The sequence below is a fragment of the Pteropus vampyrus genome, unplaced genomic scaffold (assembly GCF_000151845.1).
Source record: "Pteropus vampyrus isolate Shadow unplaced genomic scaffold, Pvam_2.0 Scaffold151, whole genome shotgun sequence".
NCBI classification, from domain to species: domain Eukaryota; kingdom Metazoa; phylum Chordata; class Mammalia; order Chiroptera; family Pteropodidae; genus Pteropus; species Pteropus vampyrus.
In genome coordinates, this window is record NW_011888932.1 from 3,276,398 (window position 1) to 3,299,712 (window position 23,315).

At 38.4% G+C, this 23,315-nt stretch overlaps 1 protein-coding gene across 10 annotated transcripts in view; it reads right to left on the minus strand.

Annotated features, from left to right (window-relative positions):
• JAK1 (Janus kinase 1) overlaps nt 1-23,315 on the minus strand; it is a 124,453-nt gene that overhangs the window by 46,576 nt on the left and 54,562 nt on the right. For 6 of the 10 annotated variants that reach the window (XM_011369575.2, XM_011369574.2, XM_011369573.2 and 3 more), the window contains one exon: nt 1,280-1,361. In XM_011369575.2, the coding sequence (XP_011367877.1) occupies nt 1,280-1,285 (6 nt within the window). In that variant the 5' untranslated portion in view covers nt 1,286-1,361. Of the gene's footprint in view, nt 1-271; nt 381-1,279; nt 1,362-23,315 lie in introns of all 10 variants that reach the window. The other 4 variants (XM_023536196.1, XM_023536195.1, XM_023536194.1 and 1 more) reach the window with 1 other exon arrangement.

The following is a 23,315-nucleotide window of genomic DNA, read 5'->3' on the forward strand; positions in this document are numbered from 1 at the left end:
ACCTTTCCACCTCAACCGTTTCAGGGCAAACTTCAAGTTTCTTTAAAACTCAGCTAGACATTACCTCCTCCAGGAAGCTGCCTCTGAACCTCAATCTTATTTCCTAAAACAGATGCCCTTTCCCAGACTCACCATATTGCACTAACTACACGGAATTACGAAGCCTAGTCATGTGCTTGTTTCTCTCTCACTTGCATGCGCAGTCACTTCCCTCAAAACAAGGACTGTGTCATTCATCTCTGTATCCCAAGTACCTAGCACAGAGCCTTACGTGCTTGCAGAATGACCCAAGGAAGTCCTCAAAACTAGAAAAGTTATATAAGGTGGACAATAGTCACAGCTCTCTTCACTAAATTCATGTGCTTGGTCTATGAGCTGCCCTGATGAGGTAAGAAGATAGTTACAAGAGGGACATGAACCAGATATGCCTCAAGGCTACAAACTGAGAGGCATTTAATTTTACTTGTTTAACCTCTAAAATAAACCTGAAAACAGACTCTTCCAGAAATCAGGCTGAAGGACTAAAGTTCATAACTTACTTTGAGGTTCAGATCAACTGTTAAGCAAGAAAGTTCTAAAACTCAACGACGAGCCCCCAAATCCACCCCATAATGACAAGTAGAGGTGGAAAACAGAGTAACTAAAGTTTGCTTCATAATATAAGATAAACCTTCATTTTTGAGATTCTATATAGACATGGCAGGGGAAGAATTCAACGCCAATGTTACATCTTTTCACTCTAAGAAGATAATCGGGCAAGTATACATAATCATATATGGACAAGGTGTGGCACTATTTGAAATGAAAAACAAAAATACAACCAACAATGTCCAATAGGAAAGGACTCATTAAACAAAATAAGCAACGGTAACACAAAGGAATACTATGCAGCTGTTTAAAAAGTTGAAGCTCATAAAGCTGTATGAACCAACATCAAAAGATGTATAGACATACTACAAAGTAAAAAAAAAAAAAAAAAAACATAATATGTATATTATCATTCTTTTGGTCATAGAAGCTGGAAAAACATACAATAAATTGTTTAAAATGGTAACTATCTAGGAGGGATTACAAAGGAATTTAACTTTTACTTTGTACTTCATATACTTTTATACTTGAGATTTTTTTTTTTTTAAACAACACACTCGACATTTGGAATGAACAAAATTAAAATACTGATATCTAAGAACTAAAGGATATAGTACAGGTTCAAGATCAGTTTCATTATTCTTTTTTAAAGCTATTTTTTTTGTCTTTTTTCATATACAAATGTACATACCTGCATTTATTCGGCTGTCCAATATCCCCCAAAAGCAGACTAGATTTTCTTCTCTACTTTCCAAATTCCATTCAGAGCTGAGCTAAAGACAAAGATAAATAAGTAAATCAGCTGCGGAGGCAATTGCATGAGAAAATAAGAGGACACTTTCATTAAGGAAGCAGCCCAAATCATAAGCAGGCAGGAAAAAGCATTTGGGAGGAAGAAAAAAGGAAAAAAAAAAAAATTGATGAGGACAGAGAGGCATCTTAGGGTGTAAATATCAAAGAAGATATTATTCTCGCTGCTTCAAAAAAGGAAGCCAGGGACTTCTGCTTCCTGGTGTAGAGTGCCCTGTCTAGTGTAAGTGAAGACTGCTTACCTTTTCCGTTAACAACCTCTCTCCTGGGGCTATGAACAATAGTTTAGGAGGCCCAAAGATGTGCACTTTCACTTCCTATTTCCATTTCCTTTAGAATTACCCTTCTCCCAATGCAGTCTGTCCTTTGTCTCATTTTAACAGTGAAACAACAACACATGGTATAGTGAAAGGGGGGAAGGCCTGGGAATAAATCTGACACATAATGCTTTCAGTTCACTAAATATTTTTAAAGCCATTCTTAGTTGAAAACTTAGGTAGCAAATAAAGCTCCCCTGATCCCCAAAACTCCCCCAAAGCCTACTGAATATGAATACCAGCTTGGTTATAGAGAATTTCAGTACCTGGTCCCATCCTCACCACCACCACACCAAACACACACACACACACACACGCACACACACACCTCTGTGTTGTTTTAAGAACTTTCCTTGGTGTTTCTCACAAATTCTCTTAAGAGTAAAATCAAATTACTTTTGCAAATAATGAGCAGCCACCCTTAGTAATTTGAAAGTGGTTTCCAAGTTAATATAGATTATTGATTCAGTTTTCTGTCAGTCATTCAACACATTTTATCAGAATCCACCTTTAGGAAGAGTCCCAGGCATTACATGGCAGAAGCGGAGGGGGCATGGAGAAAAGGACATGGGAATGAGTTACCTCTGAGGCTGCAAGGCCAACAATTCCCATAGGACCTTAAAATCCACAGATGAAAACATAAAAGCAATCTAAAATCAGTGTGTCACAATGTCATCTCCTGTACCTCTGGCTAACTCTGGGGACTAACACTGAAGAAGGCTAATTTGGGAAGGCTTTCTACAGTGGATGAGATTTAAGCAAAAGTAACGATAGGAGGCCAGGCAGGGGACACAAGTATGAATTTTAATGTAAGAACTTTGATTTGGCTATTTTGACATGGACAGTTATAACAAGATTCAAAAACAAATTATTATATTTTCAGCTTTTAAAATTTTAATATAATCAATTGTTTGAATTTTGTGACTAGGTACCCTGCCCTGCATCAAAACAGCAATCTGAAATTACCTACATGCTAATAATGCCTTGCTTCAGCTCAGAAGCAAGGTTTCAAATGTCACATTTAGGAAGTTCATTCAACAAGTATATTTGATCAGTTCTACATGCTAAAAACTGGGCTATATCAGGAGACCACAATGAAGAACAAGAGTAATATGGTTCCTGCTTACATTGAGCTTATAGTCTACAGGACCAATGGAATCAAACGAAAATGCACAGAAATGGGTAATTATAAAGAGCTTAAAATGCCCTGAAGGCAAAAGAGAGCATATATAATAACAGGAATGTGATCTACCAGGGGGCTCAAGAGGAAAGTAATACTGACCTGAGACATAATAAATATCTGGGGAGGTGGGGAGAAAGTAGTCTGGGTGAAGGATCAGCATGTGCGGAGGCCCTATAGACAGAAGGAGCTAGTCTGGTCTCTCCAGCTGCATATACAGAGAAATCCCTCCAATACACCTTTTTAAACCTGAACAAAGAACAGCACTACCCGATTATCAGTATGTCTGGGGCCTTTCTACCTCAGGTTTCCGCAACATACCACTATATTCTACTGTCGAGGATGCATGAAAATTGACCGGATGAGTTCCATGCTTTAGAGCATTAAGAAGCCTGCCCCAAACCAGGAAAGAGTCATATACTCAGAGACTTTTAGAGCAGGAAGAAATTTACAAGTTCAACCAGTCTCAGGTTCTTTAAGAAGAGCTACAGCGTAAACCTCTTGAGAACTCACAAAGCATTTTAATATGCACCATCAGATTACATGTTACTTGAATTTAGGAGTTGTGGGGTTGCTCTGAGCCTCACGTAAGATCTGAAAAATCACTAAGATTCTTCTAGAACTAGGATTCTATGAAAACCTGTAATCCAGGAGAGGTTGGTTTTTCCATTATTCTTTTTCCACTGCAAGCAACATTATACTGAAATCACACTGTACCTAATTTCCAAACTGACCTCCAGTATTACTGGGTAGAACAATAAAATGTATCAATTTGTGATGCTTAGCCTAGAGATTAAACTCTGAGAAAACAAGATCCACAACAGAATTTCTAGACAATATGCCATTTACTATGTTTTTATATGCTGATTCAATAACAACAAAATTCCTATTCTCAGAAAACTGATATTCTAATGATAAAAGTTTTAAAACGTCTACACAGCGCTTAAAAGATATGTTAGAGACCATCCTAAGCACTATACCTAGGACTGCTGCTCAATTTATTTGAAATGACAACTGTCCTCATTCAGGATGACAAGCAGTTTTTGGTGCTACAGCATTTATGTAATGGCTTCATTCAAATAACACTTCTTTCCAAATAAACCAAACAATATGCTCCAGCTATTTATTTTTAGAACAGGTAGGAAAAAAGAAAGATCAGTTTATAAGTACTTTGAATAATTCCAAGAAATCAATTCAAGATACAAAAAGAAAATCTTTAATGCTAGAAAAACTGACCAGTAGGAATCAAAAGATACCCTTTAAAAATAACATGATTCGCTAGGTTCCATTCCCAACTCAAGTGAATACAATGAAGCTCAGAAAATGAGAAAGATAAAAGTGAGAAATCAAAAGCTTTTTGATAATAGCAGTGAATTCTTCCACCTAATTTACTCATAAATTTTCAAGGACTTGAAAGAAAATGCTTTTCTTTCCATGATAGAGGATTCCTCTTGTGGCTGCATCCTGTAGATGCTACTTTTCACGGGGAAAAAAATCAGGGACATTTTGTATATCTTCAATTTTTTTTTTTTTTTTTAGTTTATAAAAGTCTTATGCAAGAGACAAGCCTATCTGATGCTTTCTAAATGAGGGAAAGGTAACAAAAACAAAACACAATTATATGAGCCTAAACAGGACTAACTACAATAGATGGAATATCACAACTATTTTCCAAGATGCAAACTTCCAAAACTCTGTGTCTGAAGATACTGAAACCCTCTTTCAAGGACATCTTTTGAAATACAGGTATCTGTATGAGGAAGAATACACAATTAAATTTTGAATAGTGGACAAAAGAGATATAAAAACAGAACATGTTAATATTCACAAATATAATCTTCAGAACATGACTGCTTTTGGTCAAAGGCCACTGCCAAATTCAGAAATAGATAGAAATAGACTGGATGGTGGTTAAAATCAATGACGAGAATCAAATTAAAATGCTTTGGTTATTTGATTATTTTTACTGAAGAAACTATTACACCTCCGGTGTGTCTTAAACTCATTTCCTGTTTAGAAAAAAAAGTGCAGTTCACTGCCAGTGTTAATTTAATTTTACATAATCACGCTCTTTGAGGCTGAAACAAATCTGACCGGTTTTCAATGTGAAAATAAAATATAAAAATTTATTGGAGTTATTTCTAAACAGAACTTGTCTCTAATCCTAATGTAACAGAAACATATACATAAATCAGATTCATCAAAAGAATTTTCGGCTAATGACCGAGAAAGATGTTAACATCATGCGTAGGAATGCTATGCTTTCTAGGATTTGACATTTTCAGCGATCAAGAATTACTATATTTTGAAAATGGAAATACCTACCTCTACTGAAAACAGAATACTATAAATAGAATGATGTCATTTGTTTCCAAAGACTATCAATATGCTAGAGCAGCAGTCCCCAACCTTTTTGGCACCAGGGATCGGTGCTCCTATGAGAATCTAATGCCTGATGACCTGAGGTGGAGCTGAGGCGGTGATGCTACTGCGGAGCGGCTGCAAATACAGATGCTCACCCGCCCCTCACCTCCTGCTGTGCTGCTCAGTTCCTAACACATCACAGACCGGACCAGTTTGCAGCCTGGGACCAGGGGACCCCTGGATTAGAGCGATGCAAAAAAAATTATAATAAAAGCAAGATATTTCATGGCAAACTTTGGGGTAAGTTTAGGACTGTAATCCACGACTTATCTTGGGGAAATGCTGCAGCTGCAAGTGCTGCCGGCAAATATTCTCAGGGCAAATAGGAACTAGGTTAAAGGAATCAAAGTTTTTGATTTCTGAAGTAGAAAATATAAATAAAATGTTTATGAATTAAGGTATGAACCCAGAAAAAAAAAATGGAAAAAAATGTAATTAGAAAATGTCCTGAAATCAACTGTTTAATACTTTAAGAAATTTTAAGACTAACAATATTAAACCTTAAAAAACTATTTCAGCAGGCGCTAGTCTTAAGACTGGTAAGGAAACTTAATACAAGAATACAAGCTCCAAGAAGGCGGGGGTTATCATCTCTTGTTTAGCACTTTATCACCAGCACATATTAGGTAATCAATAAATAAACAGTTGTTAAATGAAGGTGACAAACTAAGCAACATACGCAATGAAAAATCAGAGTACTCTAGGGTGTGTGGGTCCTTAATAACTCAACATATAACTAGCAAGTTCGACCTTGAGCAAGTTATTTTAATCTCTGAGCCTCAGTTTCCCCGTCCATTAATCTGAGAGGAAAAATCCTGTCAAAAGGGTCAGTATAAGGATCAAAAAGCTCTTTCAAAAAGTCCTCATCAAGCTCCTACAATGCCTTTTTCAAATGAGGCCATAAGATGTGAAAGCGCTTAGAAAGGTGTTATGCACTAAAGCAGTATAATGTAGGCTTTATGGCAGAGGACTAAAGTGGGCTGTGAGCTTGCTTAGAAGAACAAAAGAATAAATAGAGATTCTGAGCAAAAGCCAAGTCACAAATCAAACTCCCGTTTCATAAACTCAGATGACACAGAAGAGCAGTTAAGAGTATGAGCTGGCATCATTCTGACCTGGGTTTGAATCCTGCCTTTCCCACCTACTAGCTATTGGACTCTTAGGCAAATTACTTAACATCCCTAAACCTGAATATTCTCAGCTATAAATGGACAGATGAAAACAGTGTATATCTCATAGAGCTGTTAAGCGTTAAGTGAGTTAATGCAAATAAAGTGCCTAACAATGGAATTTAGCAGGCAGTAACCATTCAGATTTTTGCCATAATTTCTGTTAAATTGATTACAGTTTGACAGCATACAGTTCCAGTCAAGGAGAAGGAATTCCAACATATACAGCTCACACATGCAGTTAGGCACTTGCACTTGATTCCCTTAAAAAGCAGGAAAGGTTTTAGGCCAGTCAGTGGGAGTGGAGTGCCAGAAGTCAAAGACATGACTCCTGACTCCAAGGATCATGCTTTTTCCATAAGAGGGGAAAAACCTGCTTTAAGATGCACCCATCACCAACACCACTGTCTTTGCTAGCCGCCCCCCTTTTTTTTGTACTTCTGATAGTCTAACATCTACCTAGGAGACTGATCTCATTCCAAGACCCTTCCCTTCAGAGACTGAAAGAACTGTAATTTAAAAAAAAATCATTGGAGAGATAAAAAAAAAAAAAAATGGCGTAGATGATAGAGGCTCTGTTTATCCCTCTGGCAACCAAATCAAAGTTGTGACGGAAACAAAGAGTAGCAGTAAGGAAATATCACCTGAGATTTAGAGGAACAAGCCATACGACTCGGGAGAAGTCCAAGAAAACACCATGCAATGGCAGAAGCGAGGATGCAGGCTGCCCAGTCCCTAGCGGCTGAGCGAGACAGAGGCAGCGGCAGACGCCTCTTAAAGGGGCCACATCCATGAGTGGATTTTTGCGGTGACGAACCTGGTCGCTGAGCACCAGTGACGATTTGGCTGCACTCAGGCGGCACCAGGGACTTACAGGGAGACATTGTTGGAGGGCTGAGGTGAGATTCACTCTGTTACACAAGTGCCGGGGTATCCACTGTTCCCTGTTGAGCCCTCCCCAACTACCAGTGCGCCGAACACAGCGTCGCCATAGCCCTGACATCATCAAACTGGATAACAGGGGTCGCTGTGCCCAGGATTCCCTGAAACCCCACCTCCCCCAACTCGTGGCCCCACCCAAGCCACATCCAGGTGTATCCTCAGCTAGTCGAGTGCTTCTTGCTGAGACTCACACTGGAGGCAGCCTCGGTTTCTGGTGTGGCCTTTTGAGGCACCTATTGCTTATCTATAACATCTGTGGATTGCTTTCTGAATCTTAACAGGTGGCCCCGGAGGGGTAGAGGCTTGGGCTAAGTTTGGCCTGCAGCCGAACCCCTCTCAGTACTGTGCCACGGGACACTTGCTTCACAAATCCACACTAATAAGACCGGGAGACTTAGGAGCTTTGCCTAGTACATAGAAACAAACACGGAAAGGTGGCCAAAATGGGAAGACAAAGAAGCAGAAGCCATATGAGGGAACAGAACAGAGACCCAGATATAATGGAGTCGAGTAATCTAACAGACGCAGAGTTCAAAACACTGGTTATAAAGATGCTCAATGAACTTTTGGGACATGTAGATAAATTCGGTGAGAACTTCAACAAAGATAAAAAACATAAAAATGGAAATTATAAAGGGGATGCAGTCTGAAATGAACACATTATCTGAGATGAGAAGTATGTTAAATGGAATAAACAAAGGAATAAACAAAATGAATAAAGAAGAGGATCAAATGCCCTATCTAGAGGACAGGAAAGCCAATCAGGACACTCAATCAGAATGGCAAGAAAAAGATGCCAAAACTATAAAGATAATTTAAGAAGGATATGGGACACTATTAAAGCTCCAAATATTTGTCTGATCGAAGTAACTGAAAAAAATCAAGATGTTGAACAGCTGTTTGAAGAAATAATGATGGAAAACTTCCCTAACCTGGTGAAGGAAATGGACATAAAACCCCAGGAAGCTCAGAAAATTTCAAAAATCAGGGATCCAAAGAGGCCTACAGCAAGACACATCATAATTAAAATGCCAAAGGTTAAATACAAAGAAAGAATATTAAAAGCAGCAAGAGAAAAACAAATAATTACTTATAAGGGAACACCCATAAGAATGGCAGCTGATTTCTCAAAAGAAACTATGCAGGACAGAAGGGCTTGGCAAAAAATATTCGACATAATGAACACCCAGGATATACAACCAAGAATAATTTATCCAGCAAAGCTAACTAAAAGATAGAGTGGCTGATAGGATAAAAAAAAACAAGACCCCTACATATGAAAAGGAAGAAGATGGAAAAAGATATTGCTTTGATGGAACTAGAAGGTTTTTAAGTCAGACAGAGAAAGATAAACACATATGATTTCACTTATATGTGGAATCTAAGGAATAAAAAGAACAAACTAATCAAAAACAGACTCACAAATATAGTAGACAATTTAGTGTCAGACAGAGAGGAGGAGGGTTTAGGGGGCTGGGAGAATGGGGTGAAGGGCTAAAGAAGTACAAATTAGTAGCTGATGGATGGTCCCAGGAATGGAGAGCAAGGCACAGAGAATGCAGTTAGCATTAATACGTTGGCTAGGTGGAGGGTCAGGGTAGGGAGGGAGCAATTGGGGGGATCATTTTATGAACTATATAGATGTCTAACCAATGTACTTTATACATGAAACTAAATTAAAAAATAATTTTAAAAAAAATCATTAAAGTGCCCAGCCTTGCCTGCATTCCAGCCCACAACTAACACACTGCTCTGGCACCACTATTGCAGGTGGAGAGGAAAGTTCTGGTGGCCCCTGGCACAGACTCCCCCCACCCCCATGTGGGCACAGAACCTTTTAGAGGCCTAACGTACACACCAAAACAGGGAAAGCATCTTTGCTTCCCTTTCGGTCTCATCGCCAGGGGCTTCACACCCATTTATTCAGGGAGCCTTGAAAGTGACTTGTGTCTGTTGCTCCCAGCACCCCCTGCTTTACCGAGACCCAGAATAACTGTTCTGATGAAAGCTTCTCAAGATACTGTGCAAAGCTGATGGATTCCAGCCAAAAAGACTACACAATAAATACAAAATCTGCTATTTTTTCCCGTAAGCAGGTCAGAATTATGGCTTTTCTATATGCCACTCCTGCCACACAGAATAACTCACTTATAACTATAGCAGCAATTCCAGGAATACCCCAGAACCGTAAGTGCTGCTTCATTTACAATAAACTTCTAGGGATGATCAAACAATCAATGCCAACTGGATGGGTCGGGGCTCTCTGCACTGCTCCCAATGAGCCTGCTTTCCCTGAGAGACAGTTTCTGATCAAAGTAAATACAGTACTTTGCTTAATTAAAGTCAATAAGTATTTTCCTAAAAGCTACATTGTATCAAGCTCCTTTGCTACTTTTTCTTTTTCCCCTCCTTTTTCTTCTTTTACCATTAATATAACTGCAGGGTTATTAAAGAGCACAGAATATAGAGGTCAAAAATATGTAGCAGAAATGGATACTCCAAACATGAGAGGTGGAGTCTGTCTTCACTTTATATGCTTTTCAACCATTCATTCCTAAAATACCTATTAAGCATTTGTACCAACACACACACAAACAAAAAACAAAAAACAAAAAACAAAAAACCCTGCATATGTATGATACTTTATAGCTTCAGGAAAGGCTCTCACATCTATAACCACATTCAAGTCTCACAGTCTCTTTCACAAATGAGAAGATTCAGCTTCAGACTTTCCCACGGTCAAGTGGCCAGTGCATGGCGAGACTAGACTCAAACACTTTCTCGGCCTCCAGCTTCTCTGCCCTTTCAGTTTGCCACATTTCCTTAGGCAAAGCACCAGGCTTTGGGGGAAGCCAAAGAAGTATCACAATTAAATCTGAGCCCTTACAGTCTATTAATAGCTAGCAAGATAAATGTATAAGCGCGAAACCTCAAGAAAGTGAATGTGGAGGGGATGCTGAGAGACACAGGTAGTAAGGACTACAGGAGTCAAGAGAGGGCTGTGAAGTGATCAGGGAGTGTGGAATCTGTTCCCAGCTTTGAAGAGCAGAGAAGATTTAAAAAGAAAGGAAGGGTGCAGCTTTTCTGGAGAAGGGCCAGGAGGAAGGAAAACAATGGAAGATGGATGTGCAGGAAGGAATATGCAGACCAGGAGGGATAGTATGGGAAAGAGGTAGACAATGTGGTAAAGTAAGGCAAGGTCTGACTGAGGACAGTGTCTGTGCACCAGCTTCTAGTTCTGTAGGTAAAAAGAGAAACCACCCAACAGAAAGAAGCCCTGGTTCCATCCCAGTTCCACTGGGATGTGGTAAAGTAAGGCAAGGTCTGACTGAGGACAGTGTGCACCAGCTTCTAGTTCTGTAGGTAAAAAGAGAAACCACCCAACAGAAAGAAGCCCTGGTTCCATCCCAGTTCCACTGGGATCTGCCTGGTCTTGAACAAGCCTCTTAAGCTTTCTAAGCTCAAATCCTGTGCAGTAAAAAAGTGTTTACATAACCTCTTAAGTTCCTTACAGAACAAAAGAGGTTAGAGGCCTGGGGTCACCCTAACCTGAGTCTGATCCCAGCTCTAACATCTGTGTGACATGAGGCAAGTTTTTCAACCTGAGTTTCTGTTTCCTCTGTAAAATGAGATTAATGAAAGTTTCTACAGGGTTGTTGTGAAGATTCACGATTTCTCTAAATCTCTTACTCTAAAGTAAGTTTTGACTGCCTCACACTCAAAAAGTTCACAGTTCATTAGAAAATCAGTTTTCTGTGAATATACTCAAGACTTTTTAAAACGTTTAGATTAAAAAAATAACAGAAACAAATCCTATCTTACAAATAAATGTTTGAAACCATATTATGCTGCACCCTAACACAGCTAATGTTACATTAATTTGTATTTCCAAAATGGCATGATGCAAAGACATAGAACCTCTTGCTGATATACCATCTGACAAAGCTTGAAGGTAGGTACCTTAATTTAGAGGAATACCGGGAAACAACCCTGAATCCCTCCACCCCTTGCTGACCTTTACCAATGTATTTGTGTGTCTAATGCCTATTTGCCTACTCCTTCTCTGTGTTATGTACCAAGTGCTTTTGAGGCAGAAATGCATCTAATATATTCCCTGTAATTCTTTAACCATTCAGGGTTTAGGGGTGCAAACAAGAGAAACCAGCTCTGCTTACCTTAGGATAAAAAAGGGAAAGAAATAGGAACACAGGAACTGTCTGATAAGGACGCCATTCTAGCATGGCCACCAGTCACCAGCCATTACTATAAGTGGACTCCTGACTGCTGCTTCCATGAGTGATCTCAAGCCACCCCTATGTATGTGTGCCATTCCCTCCAGATTAAAAGTCTGAGAAAGAAGGATCCTAGAGGCTGAACTTAGTTCACCTCCAGTCATAGGTCTGCATCTTCTTCAGCGTCTATAGCAACAACGGAAAATAATTCTAGAAATGAAGGGGATGCTGATGCTGGACAATCCCCCAAATTACAGAGTCCATTCCTTTCTATATCCCAAAGGAACTCAGCTATTGTCTCAAAATATAAGTGAAGCAGAGGGAGAAAAATAAGAGGAAATCTCAAGAAAAATATTTCCCTACAAGGTCCCCTACACCTCTCCTCAACCAAGAAGCTATAATCAGTTTTTATGCTTAGCTTTAAAATAGCATGCCAACAAGGTTTCCAGTCTTAAATCACAGGCAGAGTTCTTCAGTGAATCACATTGGCATAATGAATAATGAACTTGGTCTTCACCAAGGCAGCAGACTTGATCACCAGGTTGACAATGCTCCTCCAGAGCACTGAGACACTTCTAACTATCCTCCCCAATCTGTCCCAGTTGTCTCCAGCATCAGCTGAGAATTCAGTAAGGGTTGCAGATCACTATCTGGTATCCTATGAACTTGTGCTGACAGTCATGCTTTAGAACACTTTTTCAAACCTTTTTGACTGTAATCCACCATAAGAAATACATTTTAGTGTGTGTGCATGAGACCAAAAAAAAAAATGAGTTTCACAGAGATATCCTTACTATGTGCAATTCACTCTGTATTTTCTGTTCTATATTATTCTCTTCTATTTAATAATACATTTTTAAAATGTTAAACAAGACCCACAAAACAGATTTCACAGTCCACTAATGAATAACAAATCACAGTCTGAAAAACACTAGTTTAAAGGATGCAACAAAATTACCAATAAAATTTACTTTATATTCACTGTTGATATCTAATGTGCATACTGTCAGCAGCCAAACATAAAACAGCGAACTGTATTTCACTGGAATGCCTATGATTACCAGAAGTTCATTCCTCTTTTCCTGCAGTGTGTAGCCTTTAATGTTTCAACACAAAGAGCTGCACTGAGATCCACTGTACAAGGCCATATTCACAGTCTTCATTTTACACCACAGTGTCTTCTCTCAGAAAGCTTTTCAGTTGATTACCTCCTAAATCCATATCACGGTGCCAAAGATGGAGAAAACACAGAAACTATACCCACAATGCGTGGAAGATCCACGTTTTAAATTCTGTCAATAACCACTATTTCTTCCCAGTCCCTAGTTTCTAATGTTACTAAGATCCATCTCCTAGTTATGCTCTGCGGGAACCTAAAGAATTCAAAATCCATTCTCTTTACTTTGCATCTGTGCAAAATCTTCAATGTATCTCATGGAATAATCACTATGAATGGAGGCAAGAGTTCGGTGTATGGCCATCAATGGGAATTTCTGGGAAGGAGAGAGCTTTCCAAGTCTTGGGGATTTAGATGACAGATAACATGAATTAGGTTAGGAGTATTTTGTAGCAACTTTAGTGGTCTTATTCATTCCATTTAATTTTCCTGTTGGTTATTTTTGGGGGATCTAAGGGCAATAGAGACTCCAACCAAGACAGTTCTTTTGTTTCTCCTTTCAAGGGAATAAAAACAGAGAGAGGAGAGGAGGGCAATTTGTTCACGCTACTGTGGAGATAAGTACTATAGGAGGATGTCAGTGACTAATTGAACTAAACAGAAATATTATAAACATAATAACAACAAGGAGGAAAAACTCACTTGCTGGTGGACATCATTTACTAAGAAAATAGACAAAAACTCGTCAATGAAAAGCCTGTGAAGCACAGCTTGCGGGGAAGAAAAGACTACAAGAAAAGATGCATCATCAAAGAAGTTAGCCACCCAAGAACGTGACAGGGTAATAATACACGATTAACCATCAAACACAAGAACACTTAACCAAGACAAAAGAGCATATTCGGAAAAAGTGTGAAGTAAGGGCTGGTGTAGCTAGTCCAATCCAGAAGACTTCAGGGAACACTAGTGTGGTGGAGTTAAACATTCAAGTCAAAAAGACCTGAGCCAGAACACTGGCCCTGCCACTTAGTAGCTGGGTTCAAGTCACTTTTTAATTTTCTGTGGTTGTTTCTCAATTGCAAATAATAGTTATAATTTTACAGGATTATTTTAAACTCTGGGAGAAAAAAAAAACATACAGGTCTAATAGAACACCTGGCCCACAGTAGGCATATCACAATGTGTCCATTATAGAGGAGGTGGGATTTGAACTGGGCCTTTAGAGACGAGGAAGATACAAACAGGATGAGAACAGCAGCTTCCTGAGGGAAATGTTCCAAGTACTGAAAACGTAAAGACCAGCAAAAGAAGGAAAGGGGGAGTGTAAAACTCTTTGGAGACTGAACAGAAGGTTTGTGTAGAACAGAAAGAAACGAGGAAAGGGGAAAAGCTGAGGCCAGTTTAAGTGGACCACAAATGTCCACATGTAGGGAATCTGTACTTTCCTCTGAAAAGACAACTCTCAAGGAGAACTTAAATGCCTGCCTCACATGAATTCTTCAGAAACAAGAAAGTCCCCCTGTATGTAAATATGTACTATGTGGGGGTGGGGGCTCTCAGACAGAAGGAGATAATGGGGAAAGGCTTAGGGACATTTGAAATTCAACTGTGGAAAAATAATATCCTTTGGTTTAAATACTTTAAATGAATTAACTAGCTTGACAGATATGTAGGCACTGTACACTGAGATTCCCCTCTCCCCTTCCCCTACTGTGTGAGCATCCCAGGACAATAAAAGTTAACTGAGCAAACAGTCCCATTGCTACCAGTAAGAGCTAATTTAAATATTCATTTGAGGACTCTAACCTCATCTTACTAAACACATACTCACATAAAAAGAAAAAAAAAAGTCTTTCTTTAAAAAATAAAATAAAATGAGAAGCTAGAAGTTTTCTTCTGTGAATCATGCTGTGAATTAATCAGAAGAAAACTTTCCCAAAGCTTTTTTTGTCTCATGGCTGAAGAGCCTGACAGTGCTGGGGGAACCAACATTCTGCTGCTGGTGATTCACCCTCCTCCATGGGTTCAGTATGAGGGCTACCCTTGGGAGTCACTCTGAATTATTTTTGTAACATCTTGTCCTTGGATAAAAGAGAACACGCGAGTCAAAAACAGGAGGCCAGGAGGTCATCTATTACTCAGTAGAGTTGTTTAAGTCGTCGTTTCTCTATTATCCCGAATTCAGTGCTTTGGATAATTGATAGACGTAAGGCACCATCCACGTTTCCAGGGATCTAAATATGGCAGAATTCACAAAAATCACGTTGAATGGAAATATATCTGCCTTTGACGATTCAGAAGACCATATCAGACCTTCTCAGGCCTTAGAATCATACTTTCGACCAATTTTCATTTCACAAAACTGTGAGGGGCAGAACTGGTTGAGGAGGGCAAGTGAATCCAGTTAGTGGAATTTGCATAAACAAGTTCCTTTGTACTATCATCCATTTAAACAGCCTCCTGAGCTTGAATGAATGTTTTATCAGTTCACAGAGCTCTCTGATGTGTGTCCAGCCAGGTGTTCCCTGAACATTTCTGGTCGTGGCCAAAAGAACTGTTTGTCCACACAACTAATAAGTAGTAGAAATGCAGCACAAACCAGGTCCTCCAATGGCAAATCTCATAGATCTGACACTGTACCAAAATAAATATTAATGAAGGAAACTCTGCTTTTTTAGCCTTTCTTCAAATGAGTGCAAAAAAAGCAAAGTAGGCAACTGTTCATAACCATTAACTAATCAAAATCAATACAAAATCAATAAACAAAATCAATAAATACAATTATATACTTTTTACAGCTTACAAAGCACTTTCAATACATGAGCTCCATTAATCCTCAAAAAATTTTAAGTATCATCCCTCTTATTTTACTCATAAGCAAACTACGGCCTACAGATCCTAAAGTGACTTGTGAAAGGTCACATGTATTTATGAACTGGGACTCAGATCCAACTCATTAGGAGGCAAAGGAAACAACTAAAGAAAAAAATGACAAATGGTCATGATAAAGGTCAAATTTCATAACAGTCGAATGAACATGACAGGATGTTATTTTTTATCTATCTAATCAGTAGGTGGTATAGTTGTTTTTAAATACAGGTAGAAGTCTGGATTAGATAGAAGTATAAATTCTCATCATTTTCAAACTATTAAAGTTATTCAGACTCATGATAATAAAAATAAACATTCAACAACATAGAAATATATCGTTGAAAAGCAAAAGTTCCTTCCCTTACTTTCCAGAGATAATCACTATTCAGTTTTCTGGTGCAACCTCTCCCTTGAGGACAATTTGGCTCCGCATGTCAACTTGCACTTAAAAATCCTTGTTTAGATTCAGCAACCCCAAAATATATTCATGAAAAAAGCAGATTACAAAATAGCATGTAGAGGAAGATCCTAACTATGCTGCATGGCCACATGCACATAATCCTAGAGAGAAAAATCATGTAGGATGAGGAGGATACTACAAGAAAAATTACCTATGTGAACAGTGATTATCTCTGATGCTTGTGGGATTAGTGGTTGCTTCATTTTGCAGGTTTTAAGATTTTCCAAGTGTTCTACAACTGAGTGTTACTACTCTAGTCAGGGGGCAAAAGTAATTCCCTAGGTTACACGAGGAGTTAGGGCTGGGAATGGCATTCAAAAGAGCTGATTCTTAGTCCACTATATAAGCCATCATATCGATATATCACTCTGCCTGCTATAATTTTAAAACAGTTCAAGAGTTACTAATGATCCAAAGCAACTGAGAGATGTGACAAAACAAATTATAATTATTTGCTAATGAGTGATAGAAATATCAAGTGCTATGAATTCAGAGAAGAAAGTCATAATTCTAGCACAGAATGATCCCAAAGGCTTCATAAGTCAGAGATCTGGACAGGTAAAGAAAAGAGGTGAGCTCCCTTCCAAGTAAAGACAAAAGTGTGATCAAAGGCAGCAGGCAGAAAATCAGCAAGCCTATTCGGGGTACAGTAAGCAGAAGACTTAAACATATTCATGAAGAAAAGCAGGAGAAAAGACTGAGGAGGTAGGCTGGAGTCAGAAAGAGAATGCAAGAGGCGACGGTGCACTGGAAAGAGGACCTACCAGTCAGATTGTTACACAGCCAAGTGATGAGTAAGCCACATTCATTTTAACTCCTTTATCTTCATCTACTTCTCTCCATCATCTCATGATTTCTCTCTCAAATTAGGGCAACAGTCTCCTGAAAAGTCCCCACCTTCCTTCTCATCTGCCTCTATTCCAGCCTCCATAATACAGCCAGTAATCTCTCTAAACTGTAAATCTGAAACTCTTATGCTTTCTCTTAAACTTCTTTATTTCCTACTCTCTTAGGAAAGGTGGACTTCAAGGCTACTTGTCTTATCATTAATTGTACCCTGGAATCCAAATGTACTGAGGTATTTGCAGTTCCTGTAATCCAGCACACCTTTGTCTTCCAAACCTTTGTCAACCCCACTCAATCTTCAATTAACAGCTCAGGAATCATCTCCTCTGTCCAGGCTTCCCTGTGCTTACCTTCACAGCAGCATTTACAATCCTGCTCTGTAGAACTGTGTCTTCTCCACTGTCTTTGTGGAGCAGAGACTGTAGCTGTTATCTGGCTATATGCAGCATCAAACAATAATCCTAGCAGACAGTAGGTATTCAATAAATGCTTGTGGAAACACATTCTCTTTTCCAGGATGCCCTCCCTGACCATCCCACTAATTTCCAGAAGTACTCACCTAATCCATATGAACACTATATACCAACTTGCATTTAAGAAACTGATTTCTAATATTAAATGTGCAGTTATGTGTCTAACTGAACTGTGAAAAACTATTTAACTCTGAATTTTTATGTCTTCCCCCACTGTGGTATCCATGAAGGAATCCACAGCTTATTCTTCTTTCTAATAAAGAACAACAGACCCTGACATTTCTCACTGTGCTGGGAGTCATCTAAAATGATAAAGAAAGTCTAATACAGTATGTCGCATCAATTCAATTGGGCCAGCAAGTGGAAAAAACCTCAAGTTCATAGTAGCCATGTTGATCAACAACAAATGTTGATTTCTGTTACAGAAAAATCAATGATAAATTGTGAGCCAAAATTATAGGCACAGCTTTGAAATCTTCTCTTATAATTATATTGCTCTGTAAACGGATTTAATTTTTTTAATTTATTTTTTAAATGTACAATTCGGTGGCTTTTTGTATATTCATAAAGGTGTACAACTATCACCACAATCTAATTCTAGAACATTTTTATCACTTTCAAAAGAAATCTCATGCCCCTCACTAGTCACTCTCCATTCTCCCTGACACCTCCCCCTGGCAATCGTTAATCTATTTGCCTATTCTGCACATTTCATATAAATGGAATCATACAATATGTGGCCTTTTGTGTCTGGCTTACTTCACCTAACATAATGTTTTCAAGGTTCATCCATGTTGTAGCATGTATAAGTTTTTAATTCCATTTTATCACTGAATAAATACCCCATTATAGGAAAACACTTAAATTTTAAAAATTGCTTAGAGAAATAAAATAGTAAAACTACTTCTTGATCTTAAAAATCACCATAGAAAGCAAAAATGGTATTATCAGGGTGTATTCTTTATCATAGTTTTCTCATTTAATCATGATAACAACCTTGTGGAGTCTTCATTTCCTCAGATGAGTAAACTGGGGCTCACAGAGATTACACTGCCAAAGGTCAGTGTAGCTAGTAAATGGTAAAACCACAACAGCCAATATATACGACTCTCTTTGGCATACCCAACAGTAAAATCAGTCCTACCATTTGTGCCATAAGCAAAACTAAGCAGCCATCTGCCTGTGAACGAGGTGATAAAAGCTAAAGGACAATGGCTCAACCCCTCTCTCATTCATGTGCTCTCTCAACAAACAGTTATTGAAAAACTCCTAGTCCTTCTGTCCTATACAAGGATCTAGGGATGTAACATGAACGCTGAGGATACACAGTGCCTTTATTCACAGATTTTTTTTTCCCTTTGTTGTTTGTGTTATAATATGTTAAGATAAGAGAGACTTGAGAACATTTAAATGATGTTGGCAAGAAAAGAGTCAAAAAGATGAAAATAAAGGTAGGAGAGGGGAAAAGAATGATCTACTAACGGTCAGAAGATGATGAGGGTGGATGGGTAATAGAGCCCCTCAATTAAGAGGGGTGCTAGATACAGCTAGTTGTATGCCATTACGCTTCCTCCCCTTCTTTAGTAATTTTTAGCCATGCACATGGATGCTCACAGTAAAGACTACAAATGCCAGCCCCTCTTGCAGCAAGATAGAGCAACGCGAGTAAATTCTGGCTAATGGGAAACAACAAAGTGTTGTGTGGCAGCTTCTTTCTAAGAGGCTGGCATATGATCTCTGCCCCTTTTTCTTAATTTCTTTTGGAAATGTGTACAGCCCTGAACCTGTTTAAGGTGAACTTCTAATATGAATGAGATAAGATATGAGGATTAAGTGGGAGGACAGGAAGCATAGCGGTAAATGCACAAAGTTAAAAAAAATCACATGCCTGAGTCCTAATTCTGACTCTTCACTCAGGAGGTATTTAAATTTAGCTATGTTTCTAAATCTCTGAACCTCAACTCCTTTATCTATAAAATGGGCTTTAATAAACGGTGTTGGAAAAATTGAAAAGACACATGTAAAAAAATGAAACTGGATCACTATCTTACACCATACACAAAAGACAGCACATGTGCACACTCCTACACACACACACACACACACACACACACACACACACACACACACACACACACACACACAGAGTGGAATATTATTCAGCCATAAAAAGAAGGAAATTCTGCCATTTGCAACAACATGGATAGACCCTGAGGGCATTATGTTAAGTGAAATAAGTCAGAGAAAGACAAATACTATATGATCTCACATGTGGAATCAAAAAAGAAAAAAAACAAACTCACAGAAAGAGATCAGACTGGTGATTGCCTGAGGAGGGGGAACTGGGTAAAGCTGGTCTAAAGGTATAAACTTCCAGTTATAAGTAAGTAAGTTGCAGGGATGTACTGTACAGCATGGTAACTACGTTAACAATATCATATTGTATATTTGAAAGTTGCTAAGAGAATAAATCTCATTATGAGAAAAAAAATTAACTGTGTGGTGATGGATGTTAATTTATTGTAATCATTTTGCAACATATACATATATTAAATCATTATGTTGTACACCTAAAACTAATACAATGTTATGTCAATTATAAAAGAAAAAGTGAATGAATGAATGAACTATGTTGACCTGATTGAGACTAGAAGGTCTAAAGTAAGCAACGTGCTAGAAATGTAGTAAAAGAAAAAAAAATGAAAAAGAAAATAAAAAGTTCTCAAGAATTCAAAAATAAAATGGGAATAAGACTAGCTCTTATCTCCCAGTGCTGGTAGTAAAGTCCTTGCCAGGGATGAAATCTAACTTGGGTTCTATCCCTGGCACATCCCATGCTCTTGGGAAAGTCACCAACTTGACTACTAGTTCCTGTAGGGCAAGAACAAGATCTCTTCTTCTCTACAGCCTCAAGGCATAGCTGGCACAGTGCTCCGAAAACTACTAAGTAGGTATCTGTTCAATAACTTACCGAGTATTCCTATGTAGTATCATTTACTGAGATGGTTATAGTGAAGAAGAAAGATAAGATTCTTTAATATGCAAACAGATATAACTTTTTAAATGTCGATTTAGTTAATCAATCTGAACCAGAAAATGTCATAGCCAGGAGTGACATTAGTGATTAATTCATTCAACTTACTCATATCATAAATGTGAACAGAGACCCTGAGAAGTTAAATGGCAAACTCAAAATAAATTTAAGAATTAGACTGAATCAGCATTCTCAAACTATGTTTTCTAGAACCTTGTATTTCTTTGCAATGATGATAACCATTCTATATACAAATTGCTCAGAAAATGGGGAGAGGAAAAAATGGAGATCCGCAGTGAAATAAATTGGGGAAACACTAACAAAACAAAGTTAAACAGTATTTTTAACAAGAACTCTCTCTCAGTCTTTAATACGCTCACAAGTGTAGTCAGGCTCCAATTTTTGCAAAATTATTTAACCTAGGGACTTATTTTTTAATGAAATATATATTTGAAAAAGTCTGCATCAGTTTACCTCTATGCTGTCATTCACTTCTCAAATGCTATAAATTTAACTAATTTAATATACCAGATTCTTCAGAAAAGGCATTCATTCATCCATCCATTTATTCAATCAGTTAGATTCATTTTCTCTGTGTCCCTCTCTGTCCCTCCTGCCCCCCGCCCACCACACAAGTCCCAAAATTGAATAGACACGAGCATAAGAATAAAATCTAAGATTTCAATTTAATCATATCAGACTAAAAAGGTACTCATAAAAGTAGGAAGGATGGGGTATTTTTGCAATGTCACTTCAAGCAGGTATTCTGGAAAGTAATGCCTAGGCAAAGTTACATTTCCCTATTTCTCAATAACCCAAGCACCTGGGGAAAGTCTCTGTAATTCTGAAAATAGCAGGTGGGCATAAAGAAAATAATCCAAGGAGCAAGAGGATAAGTCACCTAGGGAACAATGGAGGCTCTTTTCCCCAATTCCATTCCAACTGATCCTCTGCCTATATTTGCCTCAGCTTTCTTGATTTATTTCTCCTTCTAACCACTTGCTTTTCCTGTTTTTATCCCCGATCCTTTTGCAAGTCTTCTTTTCACCATGTGATTGGATAAGTTATATGACACACTGGCAGCTGGCCACAGAGTCTTCCCAGAAGAGAGCCCACTTTTCAGGAAACCCTGCCTCCTTCCCAGTAAAGGGAAGATGACAGAGAAGGGAGGGGGCAGAGAGTGAGATGATGGCAAGTTCAAACAGCTTACTAAGATTTGGGAACTCAAGCAGATATCTATTCACAAAAATGGACAATGTCAATTGTATGCAATTCATACTTAATACATAAACATTATTTTTATGCATGTGTACATCTACATGTGTCAACTAGTGTGAAATTTTTTGAGAATGAGAACCCTGTTCACGGTAGTAGCTCATGATCCCTCTACTGTATATTTTTTTGGACTGATAAAAAAAATAACCATATTTAAAACATACATCGTGTGGTAAGCCTGTTGTAAAATTTCCCAAACATCCTCCCCACCCTCACCCCTTTTCCCCCTAATTACATAATCTACACATTGAGAACCTCTGCTATATACCAAATTCATACACACCTCACCCAATCCCATGTGAACAGATTTTCAGAAGAAAAATCAAGTGGGAAAATAATTTCCCTACCTAACTCCCCCTACTCCTATATTCTTTATGCAATTAAGCACAAAATAATTTTCAGTGTATGTTCATGTATCATATCTTAAACAATCCCAGTAACAATTTTGAGAGAGAGAGAGAGGTCAATTTCTAGCATCCTCATTTTCAGAGGCCAGAACCTCCCCCATTTCCCAATTTCCAAATACTGATGGGCCCCAGGATTCAGACCTTGATCTTCACCTTTTCTCTATCCATACTCACTACCAAAATAATCACACCCCATTGCATGATTTAAATGCCACTTATGTACTGACAATTTCCTAACTTCTACCTCAGAACTCCCATCTCAGATATCCAACTACCTGCTCAACATCTCCACTTGGGAGTCCAATAACCATCTAAAGCCTATATGAAAAGCAACATTTGATTCCACAACACCACAGATCACCTCTCCCACTTCTCAACATTCAATATCTCAGTAAATGCCACCACTATTCACCACACTGAGTAAAAATCTCAGGTCGGTCTTGACATCTCTCTCTTTGTCTCACATCCCATATCCAAACCATCACCAATTGTATCAGCTTCAGCTTCAAAATGCACCACACATCCAACAGTTTCTCACCACCTTCGCTGCTATTACCCTATTCTCCGTCACCATCTTAACATAAGCAACCAAGAAGGCAGAGTCTGTGTCAATTTTATCCTCTATTGTATCTGCAATGTCTGCCACACAATAAATAATAAGTCATGAATGAATAAATGAATATTGGCTTAGAAGTGAACTGACTCACAGAATAAGTTAATAACAAAAGCCAGATCTTGAACCCAGATCTCCACATATGTAGGAAGGACCATTCTCACTATTCCACACCTTTTAAAGCTTTAAAGGAGGCAGGAAGTGGGGTGAGGGATGGTGGTAAATATTACTGCCTTTCATCTTTGTGCTTGTTTTTCCTTTACCTTTCATCCTCCTCTCTCAAATGCACACATTCAAAACTTATTTTCCAACAAACTTCTACTCTAGGCAATGTGGAAATGGACACAAAGAAAAAACATGTTCTAGGATGCAAAGCACAGAAAACTTTTCAGTAACATCTTTTAAATCGAGTCTGCTTTGGTAAAACAGTGTAAAGAGTTTTAAAGATTAATTAAGACGAAGAGGGAAAGCACAGTTCAAGTGCTTCTGTAGCCTAATTCCAATTCTGAACTGAAAATACTAGGACACAGGTTTGGGTGTGGGGGTGTTTCGATGAA